The following is a 14,462-nucleotide window of genomic DNA, read 5'->3' on the forward strand; positions in this document are numbered from 1 at the left end:
TCTGTTTGCCTTAATCTACTGGAGAAGGAAATGGCAAACCATTCCAGTATCTTTGCCAAGAAAACCCCATGGACACTATAGTCCATGGGGTAAAAAGCCAGACATAATTGAACAGCAATCAGTGCAATGCTCTGTGTTCTATAATATTTCTTATGTATATGTATATGTAGGCTATATATTATCTATTATAATTATTATTTTTATTATTATCATTTATGTGACCCTGGTTATATCATTGTTGCTCATTTGGCATCTTAATTTTTTATATACTTAAAATAATATGTAGGAGACATGTCCAATTCCTATAATGCTTCCGGCTAAGAAAGTAACAAACAAAAGGGGTCATTTTTGGCCAAAAAAAAAAAGCCTTCAAAACTCCAAAGAACAAAAACCAAAAACCAAACCAATTTATCCCCAGACCCTTCCATGTGAACCAATAGCTTGGACAGAGAGCAAAAGAATGTTATCCAAAGGCAGTGGTTACAAAACCCAACTCTATCCATAAGCTGACCTTTGGTGGGATTTCATGTCTTTTTTTTTCTCCTTTCTATTTCAGATTGGAGCACAGTGCTACTTGGAATGCTCAGCCCTAACACAGAAAGGCCTTAAAACAGTCTTTGATGAAGCAATACTCGCCATTTTTCACCCCAAAAAGAAGAAGCAGCAGTGTTCTAGGTGTTGCCCAGGCTGCTGCACCATCGCATGAGATTATTTGAGATACCGTTCCAACAGCCCACAGGAGTGAGGATGCCACTTCATCTTGGGGCTCCCATGTGCCCCTAGAGGGAGTGCATGACCTGAGCAAGAATTTACTTCAAAGCAAGGTCTTCCTCCAGTCTGTGAGATTTCACATTAGCCAGCCGAATAGTCTTTTCTTCCTCAAGTCCCATACTCTAAAGGAAAAATGCACTGAGCCAATATTACAGTCAGGACAGCTGTTGATGATGTTGAAAACAAAATAAAAGGCATCATGCATCTTTATGTCTTCACCTCCAGTGAATGTGAAGGTGTAGGGAAATTTCTCCAGACTCTGTATCAGACAATTCAGTTACAGTTTGGCAACTTTAACAGATGCCTTTAACAATATACACAAATCCAATACAAATTTATCAGTCAAATTTTTGCCTTGAACTACTATCCTATCCATATGTGTCTTACACAGATTCACAATTTTTCAGGAAGCTTATTCTGTCCTGATTTATCCCACTAAATCAGCCTACACGGAGTCTGTTTCACTAACATTTTATATTTTTGATGTTCACACCAAAGACTTCAGAACCAATATTTACCTCCAATCTCACTTCTGAATATAAGAAGCCAAAGAAGACTTTGAGACTCTATCAAAAAATCTAGACAGAGCCATGCTTACCAAGGCTGACCAAGAGAGAAAGCAATGGGAATTTTTACAGAATTTAACCAGAAAAAAAAATCATCCTTATTTTTACCGGAAGTCCTGGTGTAATGGGGTCTATGGGTAGCCTGATGATTGGAGTGTTTAAGCATCACAGCCTATTTGATGATGGAATTTTAGAGCTAGGAGAATTCCCAGAGATCATCTTCATTTTTTACAGAAGAGGAAAATGAGGCTCAGAGAAGCTTAGAGCCTTGCCTGAAGTGATTCATGGATCAGAGAGATCTCCATTTCTCACCCAAATTGAAAGAATGGGATAGTTCCAAGAAATATCTAGAAGTGGGCAGAATCACGCTTCTTGACTTCGTTCTCCCTTTCTGCCACAGCGACACCTCCTTTCCACTTGTCAAAACCTGCTCCCAAGAAAGAATTTGAAAGTCTTCACTCTGAAGTGGAAAGGTCTGATTTAATGCAATTAAATTCAACAAGCATTTCTTAAGTACCTACATAAAACCCTGTCAGATGTCGTATAGTCTTCCTGGGCTATTGTACTGTAATAGGCTGCAGAGCCATGACTAGGACAGAGCAATCATGACTTTGCCCTAAATTTAGATGGTGCAAAAAATTTAACAAATACACTCCTTAAGAAACAACTGAATGTAGCAGCTAGTGCTCTAGAATAGTTATTTAAAATAAAGAGTTACTAGATAAATAATACCCATCTGGGAACCCTTATAGTGACTAGTTCCCCTTCTCAAATTGGTTTGTCTTTAATATTTCATATACATATATATAATTTGAGGGCACCGTTTTATGCTGCCTGCCCTGAACATTAAAATTACTCCTTATATTTCTGTTAGGCAAATACATACTGAAGCTACAGGGTGAAAAAGCTCCCATGGCAGAATTTCAAACATCCACTAGAAGAGTGACTTCTTGGATCAGCAAGACATTTTCAGCCATCTGAAATTATGCCACAGGGTTATCTGTCTGCTCTTCCCATGTGGGAGTCCTTTCCCAGAACTGCTGAACAGCAAGCCTCAGAAAGTCTCTGAAGATCAACCATGTTTGACTGGAAGGATTTTATTACTTTCTACTAATTGCTTAATTTTCAATAGCTTCTCTTGGTTGTTGCACAGTGCATCCTATTCTATGTCAGTAGCTTTCCTTGGTATGGGTTACTTAGGGTGACATGTTGGTCCTTCCTTCTCTCTGTACTCATCATCATGGATAACTTTTTAGGTGTCTCGGTACCATATTCAGGAATTGTTTTTCACTCAGATAGAAAGCTTATACCTAGGAGAATAAAAATTGGCCAGTAATACTGAGAAACCAAATTAAGTCTTAATCTTTTCTCTAAGACTCCTCCCTAGAACCAGTCTTTTTTTTTTCACAAAAGAGCAAGTTACTGCTATGCTCGTGATTAGAAACAACAAGAACTTATTAATTCATTTTACAGATACCTTGGAAATGCCTAGGGAGTGTCTTTACTTTATTTATTTTATCTCTTACTTTCTCTTAAAAGTTCTGTTCCCAGGCATAGAATGACAGTATTTATACTTCTGAACACTGCCAGGCCCAAATGATATTGAAAGAAGATCTGTCTATGAGACAGCTACAGGAAGAGAGAGGCAGGCTTGGAATAAAATCATATGAGAAGCACAGAAACAAACTTCAGGGGACAGGATCATTCATTCCTTTGGAATTTCCCTAGGAAGTTGCCCTATCTTGAGCACTATCCCCTGGATACGTAGGACATGCCTGATATTGCTATATCCCTTCCATGTCATCCTTTTCCTCTTTCATCCCTCCTTTCTTTCATTTTTGTTTACTATCCCTTCTTACCTGACCACTTCTCTAATATATTCTCAAACATTTATTAAACAAAAATAGGAAATCTGTAAGTGGCACACGGATAGTGAGAGGAAACAAAATGCTTTCAGTTTTTGCAACTATAAAATATGACTCCATAGAGACCACCAATTTCATCTCGTTCATGCAATAATAATCATTTAGCAGGGTTACAAATGAGATATTATCAGCCAGTTTTACTATGATATTGCACACTAGTTTCTTGCTAAATGGAGTCTAGTTAACATTTGCTAGTGTGATTCCAAAAGGGAGTGACATGCGGTAGCTACACTGAAGAAAGGATTTATACATAGCCCTGCCATACTTCTCTCTGGGTTTGCACCCACCTGCTGGGCAATCAGGATTAATTTCCTTGTTGTGTAAATGTTTCTTCATTTACTCTTTCGAACCCTGGAAATGAAATTTAGTGTTCTGGAACAAATAATCAGTCATAGGATTTGGAACTGGAAGGTCCCTCAGGGTCACCTAGTTCATAAGACCAAACTCTTCATTTTATAGAGGAGGCAAATGAGGCCAAGAAGAGGGAAGGCTCAAACTCATAGGGGTTGTAAGTAGAAGGGCCAGGATTTAAACCAAGATCTGCTCATTCTAATTCTTTTAAACCACACTGCCTCTTGTTAAATCCAAAGAAGGAATGAAAAGGTCTATATGACCTAATCCCCTCACCTCAAATCAATTTTCAATTCAATCAAGTTGAATTGAAAATGCTTATATAAACTAATCCCTCCACCTCAAAATCAATCACTTGTTCCCTAATTAATGGCAGAACTGGGTTCATTGTGCTTTATTGCATATGTACACATAAAGACCATCTCTAATCCAACTACCTCATTCTACAAATGAGGAAACTGAGGCCTAATGAGGTTAGGTGACTTTGCCAAGTTCACAGAGATAATTAGTGGCAGAACTAGATCCCCTGACTCCCAAACTAATGGCAATTTAGTATATAGCTCAAATACGCTGGCTCACAAAATTGGTTGAATGAATGAATAGATAGATGAATAAGTAATTTAAAAGCTTCACTAGGCATGGGTATCAAAGTTTGGTCAACCTGAGGATGGTGGCTTTTGAATGCATTGTGGAAAATCTATTTGCATGACCATTTTTTCTTTTTAAATTGGCTGACTGGGCAAACCTTATGAAAAATGTATTTCAAAGTGCAAAATTTCCAGGAAGGTTAATAATTAGATGTACCTGGTAAATGCTAACAAGATCCAGAAATGAAATGAAAGCATGAGCTGTGTCTAGTAGCATTTCCATCTTTAGCTATTTGTCCAGTCTTATTTGGGGGAAATTTCTTTGAGAAATCTGCCAAGGAGATTCTTGCTCACTTGTGAATAACTAGGACATAAGTGTGCTCTAGCATTCTAGTTTTAAAATCTCACTGCAACAAATCACAATGAAACTTGAATGGATAATTCTAGTCTCTTCTTTTTTGTTCTCTCAAAGAGACAGTTATGTCAGAACTAGACCTTTTTTTCCTTTTAATCAGGTTCTACTCTGGCAAGCCTGTACTGTATGGCTTTGAATTTGATGGTGACTCAAGGCAGAGTTAATGCTCAAGCTGAAGCCATTTAGTTTTATTTTTAGCCACAGTTTTCTCAACCGTTCTTGCATGGGAGGTCAGTGCTGTGCTGAGCAGAGGTTGGAGAAGTAACTGCCTAGGAAATTGCTTATATGAGGCATGAGGTGGTGTTATCAGAGAAAGAGTGGCTGAGCACCATGTCTAAGGGTCAATGCCTTGTCAAACTGCCATATGCCCTGAGTCTCTCAGTCTCTAAATGATTCATTTGATAGGAAAAGAATTCTCTCAGAGCAGGAACTATTAGTTTACTGAAGCTTTGTTAAAAAAAATATAGATGATAGATAGATAGATAGATAGATAGATAGATAGATAGATAGATAGATAGATAGACTTAGAGTTAAAGGACCCTTAGAGACATCTAGTCCAACACCTTCATTTTACAAATGAGGAAACTGAGGCCCAGAGAGGTTAAAGAACTGGCCCAAATTCACACGGCAGAAAGAGACTGAGACAGGATTTAAATTCAGGTCCTCTGATTATTTTCAGTTTTACTAGCCAACCAGTTCTTATCATCAAAGGTGGATTTAACCAGCTAGAGTTTCCCTCTAGTGAAGATTACTTACTTCAAGATCTATAATTTAATCAATGTAGATATTCTCTCCATCATTGAAAATATGCAGTCTGTTAATGGGCATATACTCAGAGCATTTCCAGTCTGTACTTTGCTAACACAGCCTTTAAGGGCCCACGGTTACCTACATCCCACAACAAGGGATCAAAGGAGATTAATTGCCCAGGGGGAAAAATTAAAGAATTCTGTATTCTTTTGGTCAACCTAAGAACAGTGGCTTTTGAATGCATTGGGACAATTGCACACTAGGACAATTGAATGTGTTGGCACAATGTTTATTCACTCTAGGATTAGGTAGTCAAGGAGTAGCTTGTTTTATTACAGCAATATTTCCTCCACAAGATTACACCAGAGTGAGTAAATTCATGTGCTTTCTAGGCCTTAGTTTTCTCATATGTAAGATGAGACTGTTGGACTAGATAACCTCTATGTTCCCTTACAGTTCTAAATTTATGATCCCGTGACCTGCCTCCCCTCTGGAGTATCATGTGCTCTTTTTTCTCAGAAAGTCATAAGCTATGAGCCAACCTAAAGATTCCATCCTTCTTTTCGTTGCCAGATTAGTCAGTAAAAAGACAGTTAGGTGACATGGAAATGTCACTGTATATACTCTAAGTGAGGCTCAGGCAGTGACATCTTAAAATATTCCCTAGGCTGATACTCAAATTAACTACATAAGCCAGCCAATTTAAAAGGCTTCTGCTCTCTTTTATTTTATTTGTCCCTTGGGGTTCTTGCTAAGCTCACTTCCCATCTAACAGTGGTAAGTGAATGACCAAGCCCCTCATGGACCATTACACCAAATAAGGGAAAAGTAGAATCGTTTTGACAGAAGGCAAGTCTGAAGAAACATAGGTCAGAGATGCCATTGAGTTTCTCTGATGTTTAAAAGGAAAGAAAAAACAAATACTTCCCATCCAAAATACAGTAAGTTCTTTTCACAGGGATCTGGCGAAAAATAATGAGGCTGCTGCCAGTCTTTAGGGAGCCTTGATAAAACTCCAATGTGGGAACCAAACAAATCAAGGGTAAAAGAAGCTGAATAAAGTTATTTGCCTCATGGCTTAAGAGAGGCTACATTCCAGGATGACAAGATAATGACCTAGTCCTGAACAATGCATTAGAGGTATTTTCTGCCTGAAGGAACTCCAATTCTAGAGTTTCTTGACAGTTTATTCATTCATTCAACAAATAGTTTTCCAATATATGGCATCTTGCCCTCTGATTAAAACACTTTTGTCAGTAAGGAACATCTGGAGAGCAAAACATCATCACCTATCTCAGGAGTGATCTACGGTGGTCATAATTCTTTCCATGTACTCCAAAGGGCTCTAGAAAGTTTTCTTGATCATTAGTGGTCAGGATCTTAGTATCTCTACACCAAAGCAAGAGCCTCAGCTACCCTGATTCACATGGCAGGGCATTCACTGGGGCCCCATACATTCTTTGAAGGCCCTATTTCCTCTTACAAAGGTTTCCATTATACTTACTCTCCAAGTAGTAACACTAGTCCAGATGCCATAACCCAGGGTGTGATGGAGACATGCAGCATGAATTCCTGTGCTCCTTACAAGTCCAGAAAAAATAAAACAGCTCCTTGGAGAAGCCCTAAGCATTCTTCCATAGGGTGGCCTTTTATTTTCAATCAGTAAAACATTAAGTGCCTACTACTTTTACAACCTAAAGTTCAGACCCTGCCTACAGAAAGATTGCAAACTTCTTTGAAAATTTCTAGCAAGTCACATTAGCATAGTGTAAGGAGTGTTGATCATGGAATTCAGAGGACCTGAATTTTAAATCCCACTGTGGACCCTGACTAGTTGTATAGCCCTGGAGAAGTCATTTAACCTCATCGAGCCTCAGTATCCTCAACATGTAAAAAGGGAATAATAATAGCACCTCCACGGTTACTGTGAGATTCAGATATGGGAAGTATTTTGCGAACACTGAAGCACTATATAAATATCAAATATCATTTTAAAATCCAAAATGGACCTTCACCCAAGGTTGATTTTATTGGGACAAATTTATCATAATCATAGGAGGTACTAGGAAACTATCATGAATCTCATAGCAGTCTCTTAAATGAAGTGTATCTATCTGTCTCCTAGCTTTCACCATATGATCTCTCAGTATACTTACCCAATTACTTCTTCTCCTGATGCACAAAATGAAAACAAATTTTTTTTTCAGGACAAATGAACAATGAGAAGGAAAAAAGGGAGGGGGACAGATTTGGTGTATGGCATTCTTTTGTATCACAAGCCACCCTATATGCCTACTCTATGGGCTTTATTTCCAAGTCCCTTACTTGCCTTTCCATTCAAAATGACATCACAGTTTGAGATATCTAGTGAGATCCACCAGTCAAATGAACATTTTCCCACTGAATTACACACATCAATGTCTGATAACCAAAGTCTGAGCCCTGAATTTGTCACAGTTATTCTCACCTCCATAATTCCCATCCAGCAAACAGGCCAGGGTCATGTGATAAATTCACCCTTGTGTCAAAGGGGTGTTTAACTTCATAAGCCTCTGTCCTGGAGCTCTGATTCAAAATTGTCTGTGCTGGAATTTGCATTGGGATGTGTTCAAAAGCAAATGGCGTGTTTGTTTAAATGAGGGAACACTTTGTTACTGGCTTCTTGATGGGGCCCAAAAGTGATCAAAATTTCATGTTTTAAAACATTCCACAAAATACAGGTATGCTCATTCATTTTTGGTGGAGTTGGGAATTAGTATAACCATTCTTCAGAGTAACTTGTAATTATATAAATAAAGTGGCTAAAATGCTCAAACTCTTTGACCCAGAAATTCCCCCATTAGGTTTAAACCACTAGGAGATCATTGACAAAATGAAAGTCTCCATATACACTATAACATTTATAGCAGCACTTTTACTGGTAACAAAGAACAGGAAATAGAATAGATATTCATCTATTGAGGAATGGAAACTAAATTACAACATATGAATGTTATGTAACATTACTGCGTTGCAAGAGAAGACAAAGATGATTGCCACAGACAAATATGAACTTACATGAACTGATGCAAAATGAAAGAAGTATAGCCAAGAAAACAGTATCTACAATGACTACAGAGATGTAAGTGAAAAGAATAACCACAACAAAACAATCAGAAGCTAATGTCGCAAAATTACAAAGGACAAGTTTAGTCCAAAAGAAAAAATAAAACACCCGATCCACTCCTTTGCAGAGGTGTGGAATATTATATATAATGTCAATTTTTCTCAATGTATTGATCATTTTTGCTGATTTTTTTTCTCTTCTTCCTCTTTTTCTTTAAAAAAGTTTCTTTGTAATAAGGGATGATTCTCTGGGAGAAGGGAAGGATGCAGAAGGAAATATAGGTGTTATAAAAACAAAAGCTATGAATAAAAGTCTATTTAAAAGAGGAGAGAGAGAAATGGAGGGAGGGAGGGAGAGAGAGAGAGAGAGAGAGACAGAGAGACAGAGAGACAGAGAGAGAAATCTACAATAAACCAGGACAATGATATTGGTATTTTTTTTATTGGAAAGAGGACAAATTTGTACTTTTTTTTAAAGAAACTGGGTTTTAAATTTCACTGAGTCAAATAGATTTCAAAGGTATCCTCTGTGTAAATGTGAAGGGAGCAAAGAGGTATGAGTTAGAAGACATAAGTTAAAAATGGCCCAAGTGGACATAGGCTAGCAATTTACATCACTTAACTTTGATTCTAATATTCTCAATGCTGTATGTGGTCTCTGAAGTCCAAAGAGAAGCAATACATGGAAAACAAAGGAAAACGTGATGTTCAATCATTTTATTTTATATAGGAACAATTTTCAAGCTAACGAGATTAACTTTCTATTTTAAATACATAATTCTGTCTCTATTTCCTTGATATAATGACTATTAACAATCCATCAATATCCTTTATTATATGTGTACATAGCATATTTTAAGAAAATAAATATCCTTTCAAATGACAAAAAGCATTTAATGTTGCCAACTGGGGCTAGGGGGAACATGAGTGGGGAGGGACAAAAGGCACTTTTTTTCCTTTGAATAAACAATCCAGTTTTTACAATTGAAGATGCTTTGAGAAATTTCTGCTTTGTTGTTGTCATTTGGTGATTTCAGTCATGTTCAGCTCTTCGTGACCCCATTTGGGGGTTTTCTTGGTAAAGATACTGCAGTGGTTTACTATTTCCCTCCACAGCTCATTTTACAGATTGAGGAAACAAGCAAACACGATAAAGTGACTCGCCCAAGGTCACATAGCTAGTAAGTGTCTGAAGCCAGATTTGAACTCAGGAATATGAGTCTTCCTGACTTCAGGCCCAGCACTCTATCTACTTGTGCCACCTAGCTGCGAGAAAACTCTAGAGTTATAGAAAATGAAAGCGCTCGAAGTCCACTGCTCTATTTTTCTATTTTTTATTGGTGTTAATGTATGATTTTTTTCATATCATCTTTGTATCCCTAGCACCTTGTGCTGGGTATTTTACTATGCAAGCACTTAATAAATGCTTTGGAGATTATATTCGATAGCAACTGGCTTTCCTGTTTACTAGTCTCAATAGTCCCTTGGGATTTTGGTGCTTTTTACAATCCAATCTGCCTCTGTCCACCTGGAATAGGGATTGCCCTACCCCAACTCAACATTTACTTAATCATAAACAGGTACTGACTCTACCCCAGCGTGGTATACAACAGAAATAACTGAATCACTGAAAACTTCTTGAAATTAGAGAATTGTTTTCTTATAGAATAATAATCATGGTGCCATGCCTCTGGCTCCTCCTTACTGTCTTCTCTTTCTTCTCTCTTTTTTCTTTTGACCTCTATTCTCTCATTACTCATTATTCTCTCCAAATTTTCCTATATCTTCCACTACTGGAATGACCAAAGGCATTTAATATACTGAGATCTTCCTGTACGTCTGCACCAAATAGAATCCCAAATTACCAGTCCTCCCCTTGAGCACTTATAGGAGAAACCAGGAGATTTCCTTACCATGTTTGTGGTTGCCATATAATAATCATCCTAGTGGACAATTTCTTCCCAGTATTGAGGTTCAATAATTCTAAGAATCAAAATTTTACTAATTTACTAATCCAACCAATGTTTTTCATCAGTTTAAACTTTCAGGATTTAAAAAAAAACTATCTTTGAAAAAATATAGTTGTTATAAAAGTGACCACTTAATAGTTGACTGAAAGAGGCTGAAAGAAAGTAATGCATACCATTTTGATGAAAGCCTTCCCTGGGTTAATGAGAAGTCATCCTATACAGCTGGAAAACTTAATGGAATACACTTTGTTTTATACATGCTTCATTATTTTCAATTAAGTGCTCTCAGTTCATTTGTTTCGCCTCTGAGATACTTTTGATTACATGAAGAACCTAATTAAATTTGAGTAGTAAGTAGCACCTTGTTATGAAATTACATAAATTATATGTCATTCAAAGAGAAGGGTGTAAATCAAGAGAAGGGATCCTAGGAAATATTAATTTCCAGTAATGAGCCTGGCATCAACTCACTAACAAGGTTCTGACTTCAGAGGTAAAATAACATTGGCGGATTTATCTTTGTCATCTTTTGAGGACAAAGAGTACTAAGAAACAAACACGTGGATTCACAAAAACAAATATCACAAAAGGTTCTCTTGCCCTTTATTAATTGCAAAATAAACAAATCACAGCAGAAAGTTCGTTGGTTTGGAGGTGGCTGTTGCTAAATCATCTCTTCGTCACACTGTGGCACAAGACCTATTTTCGAAGAAACCCAACTGTGTTCTATGTGCCCATGTGGTCTTACCCCTAATTGCCTTTGCCTTTTGAGTCTTGACTTTTTTACTCCCTCATTTTTCACTAATTCTAAACTTTGACTTGGGATCATAGCTATATTGGTGCAGTCCTCTAGAGCATTTGATAGATCAGGAAGTTGAGGCCCAATGAGGTTAAATGATTTACGAAGTCATACAATAGAACTCAGGTCCCCTGATGCTAAATCTCTCACTCTTTCCACTGTAACCTGTGGTACCATGGTATAGCTTGTGTCTAGGTTTTCTCAAATGTGGGTAAAAAGGGTGCTGCATTTAGTTCTCAAGTACTTTTAGTACCTTAACACGCTAAATTTATATCAGATGTAAGACATTCTTTATTTCTCCCAACAGGAAAATTTGAAAGATGAAAATTACTTAAGGAAGTCTATAGAGAAAACAAGAAACACATAGGGTATTCAAATAGCCCATTTTCCCCCCACAAATAGTGAACTAGACTTGAGATTGGTGTCAGGGCCATCCTTTAACATTCTAATGAGTCTCTCTTTCCCAGACGTTTACATACCCCAATATTCCTAATCCCTCCCCCCCCCCGGGAGCTGCTGACCGAGCAATCTCCTTCCCTCTGGACCTGCACTGTCTGCTTTGCTCTCCAAGTAGGACAGTGGACAGGATCCATGTAAGCTTTTGCTGTCCAGGAAATCTCCCTTCTCTGCCCATAAAGCTAGATGGGGGCATCGTACTATCTAGAGATTTCAAAATTCACCCTCGCCTATCAGGAGCTGAGATTCACAACTACTGTTCATAAATCCTGTGAGAAATAGCACTAAAAAGTTAGGTTTCCACGGGATGTTGAAGTTTCAAGGTGGCTAAGATAGCAAGCACAACCAGCTTTTAGAAGGAGAAGCTGGCTAACTGCACTTTCTGATAAAGGGGGCTTAGGCTGAAACTGGCTCAGACTGGTTAAGGTCCAAGGTATAGTCACAGACTTTTTTGTTGGTAGCAGGCTTCGTAAGTCTCATGAACATTATCCAACACACCCCAGGGAGAGATTTTTATTCATTTACGTAACATAGTAGGCATGACTAGTGTGGAGATAACGTATCAAGGAGGGACATGAAATGGGCAGGGCAGGAAGGTTGCAACCTGGGAGAGTTTGGACCAATTTGAGCTCCGAGGGAGGGACTGAATAGAATAACAGTATAAAGCTTGCTCTCACTCCTTTATCCTGATGCTTCTCTCATTAAACATAATTAAATGATTCTTCTTTCACTCTGGACAATAGTTTCGTTACTGGCCAGGAACTAAGCCTGATTACTTTGTGGGGAGAGGGCTTGGTGGGCCTATTTATAACAATCCCTTCTCAGATCACATGCAAGCTCATCTACACCTCTGTCGTGTGTTTCTACTGTAGGTCACCATCAGCTTCTCTGGAGTCGGAGAAGGAAACTGCATAGGTCCACTTCACAACTGGTCTGTCTTTTCAAAGTCCTAGAATGAAAGAGAAAAAAATGACAGAATTGGTTTCACTCTTATACAACACAGGAAGGAATAGCTCTTCCACTAAGAGTCTCATCATCTTGAGTCAATCAATCATCTTGAGATTCCAACATCCTTTCATCAAAGTACCAACAATCATGTTCACATTCCACGGAGAAGTTCCTTTTCGATGTCTCCAAAGGGCCACACCTTGTAGCCTCATTGTGCTGACTGAATGTATGTAAGGTGGATTTTGTTCTTTTTTAGATAATAATTCCCAGGATCCTAGATTCTAGTTCCCAGGATCCATGGCCATAACAATCTACTAGTTCCCAGGATTTCACATTGTAAACAATTTCCAGTGCAACTACACAGTGAGGTATAAGGATGAGATAATATAAACATTTGAGTTTAATTGTAAACAGCCCACTGTGTGTGTGCTATGCTAAGTCATCATGATATTGCTAAAGTTAATGTAAACTTGTGAGGCTGTTGCTAGCAAGATGCCTTCCCTGTGTCCTCCTCTATAATTCAAGTAGCACTGGTCAGTGAGTGGGGATTTGGGGAATATGTATGCCAGCTGGAATGCTGTGTGTGCCTTGACCGGCCCCCAATTAACGTTTAAGGGGAATGCACAAGCTGGAATGCTGTGTTGCCTTGACTGGCCCCCATCAAGACTTAGGGGGATGAGATAGGAGTTGTGCTCCTATTTAGTATATTCTCACTAGCCCCTTTGAGAAGAATAATTAGGGATGCTGTAGGAATTGGTGCTCCCACTATCAGCAGCCCCATTCAGAAGAATAAAATATTATTTAATCCCTCATTGTGTCTCCATTCCTGTCCTTCTGGCTGCCCAGATCAAGAATGAACCTGCTAGGAGCTGGAGCCCAGAAGCTCCACTGCCTCCTCCTGTGGTGTCTCCTACCTTACAGTTGACATAGACAGTGTCTCCTCTGTTACACTGAGGAAGCCATCAAGTTGAAAGATCAATGACTCCCCTGATCACCCTCACCCATATTGTTACAGACTGAACTATTTATTATAACAAGTTAGAAAGAATAAAGTATGAATCAATTCATTTTTCACTGTTTTTATCTTTACATCTTTTGTAAATGCAAAAGGCATTTTTCTTTCAATATACTACTAGAATACCAAAGGTCACCCACTGCTCATAGTGGTCAAGGCCAAATCCAAAGTGCAATACTTATTCTATGAATAAAGCGACTTTATTTTCTTTGACATTAATTATTCAGCATGCTGAAGAAATCAGCCAGCAAGAACAGACTGACTCAGGGTCAGGCTTAAAACTGAAGTTACTTTAGGAAATTTAAGCAGTTAATTCTGATAATGGGCCCCTGGAAGAATAAATGGGATTATCACATTAAAGACCTAGAAAGCAGGGACTATTTCTCTGTAGCCCGCCAATTATGGAGCTGTGCACCCGCATCTCATCAAAAGATGAGCGTGTGTTCTATTTTAATAAGAGGACATGCAGTTCTACTGGACCACTTAATGTAAAACACTTTGCTTTATACCTGAATTTTCCAGCTAGTCAAAAGTTTACCCCTTTAAGTGTCAAAACTTCATTATAATTATTTCTGAAGGAAATCTTTCTAAAATATATTACATACTTCCTTTCCTTGTTTAACACTGTGCTGAATCTAAAGTAATCTTTTCTTGATGACTTGGGGTTCATAATTCTAAACATTAACAGATCTTGGTTTAACTAGAAACGACACTGGATTCAGAGTAAGAGAGACCAAATCAAACTCTCATTCTACCACTTACTACTGGTGTGAGGAAGTCACTTAACTGCTTCAGACATCTGTT

The 14,462-nt window shown here is 38.2% G+C and overlaps 1 protein-coding gene across 2 annotated transcripts in view; it reads left to right on the forward strand.

The window, feature by feature from the left end:
- RHOJ (ras homolog family member J) overlaps nucleotides 1-9,910 on the forward strand; it is a 139,156-nt gene extending 129,246 nt beyond the window's left edge. The window contains exon 5 of one of the 2 annotated variants that reach the window (XM_078151522.1): nucleotides 557-648. In XM_078151522.1, coding sequence (XP_078007648.1) covers nucleotide 557 — 1 coding nt within the window. In that variant the 3' untranslated portion in view covers nucleotides 558-648. Of the gene's footprint in view, nucleotides 1-556 lie in introns of both variants that reach the window. The other variant, XM_020986507.2, reaches the window with a different exon arrangement.
- Nucleotides 9,911-14,462: the final 4,552 nt, after the last annotated feature.

This window comes from Phascolarctos cinereus, unplaced genomic scaffold (assembly GCF_003287225.1).
Source record: "Phascolarctos cinereus isolate Bilbo 61053 unplaced genomic scaffold, phaCin_HiC Scaffold_3;HRSCAF=262, whole genome shotgun sequence".
Lineage (NCBI taxonomy): Eukaryota > Metazoa > Chordata > Mammalia > Diprotodontia > Phascolarctidae > Phascolarctos > Phascolarctos cinereus.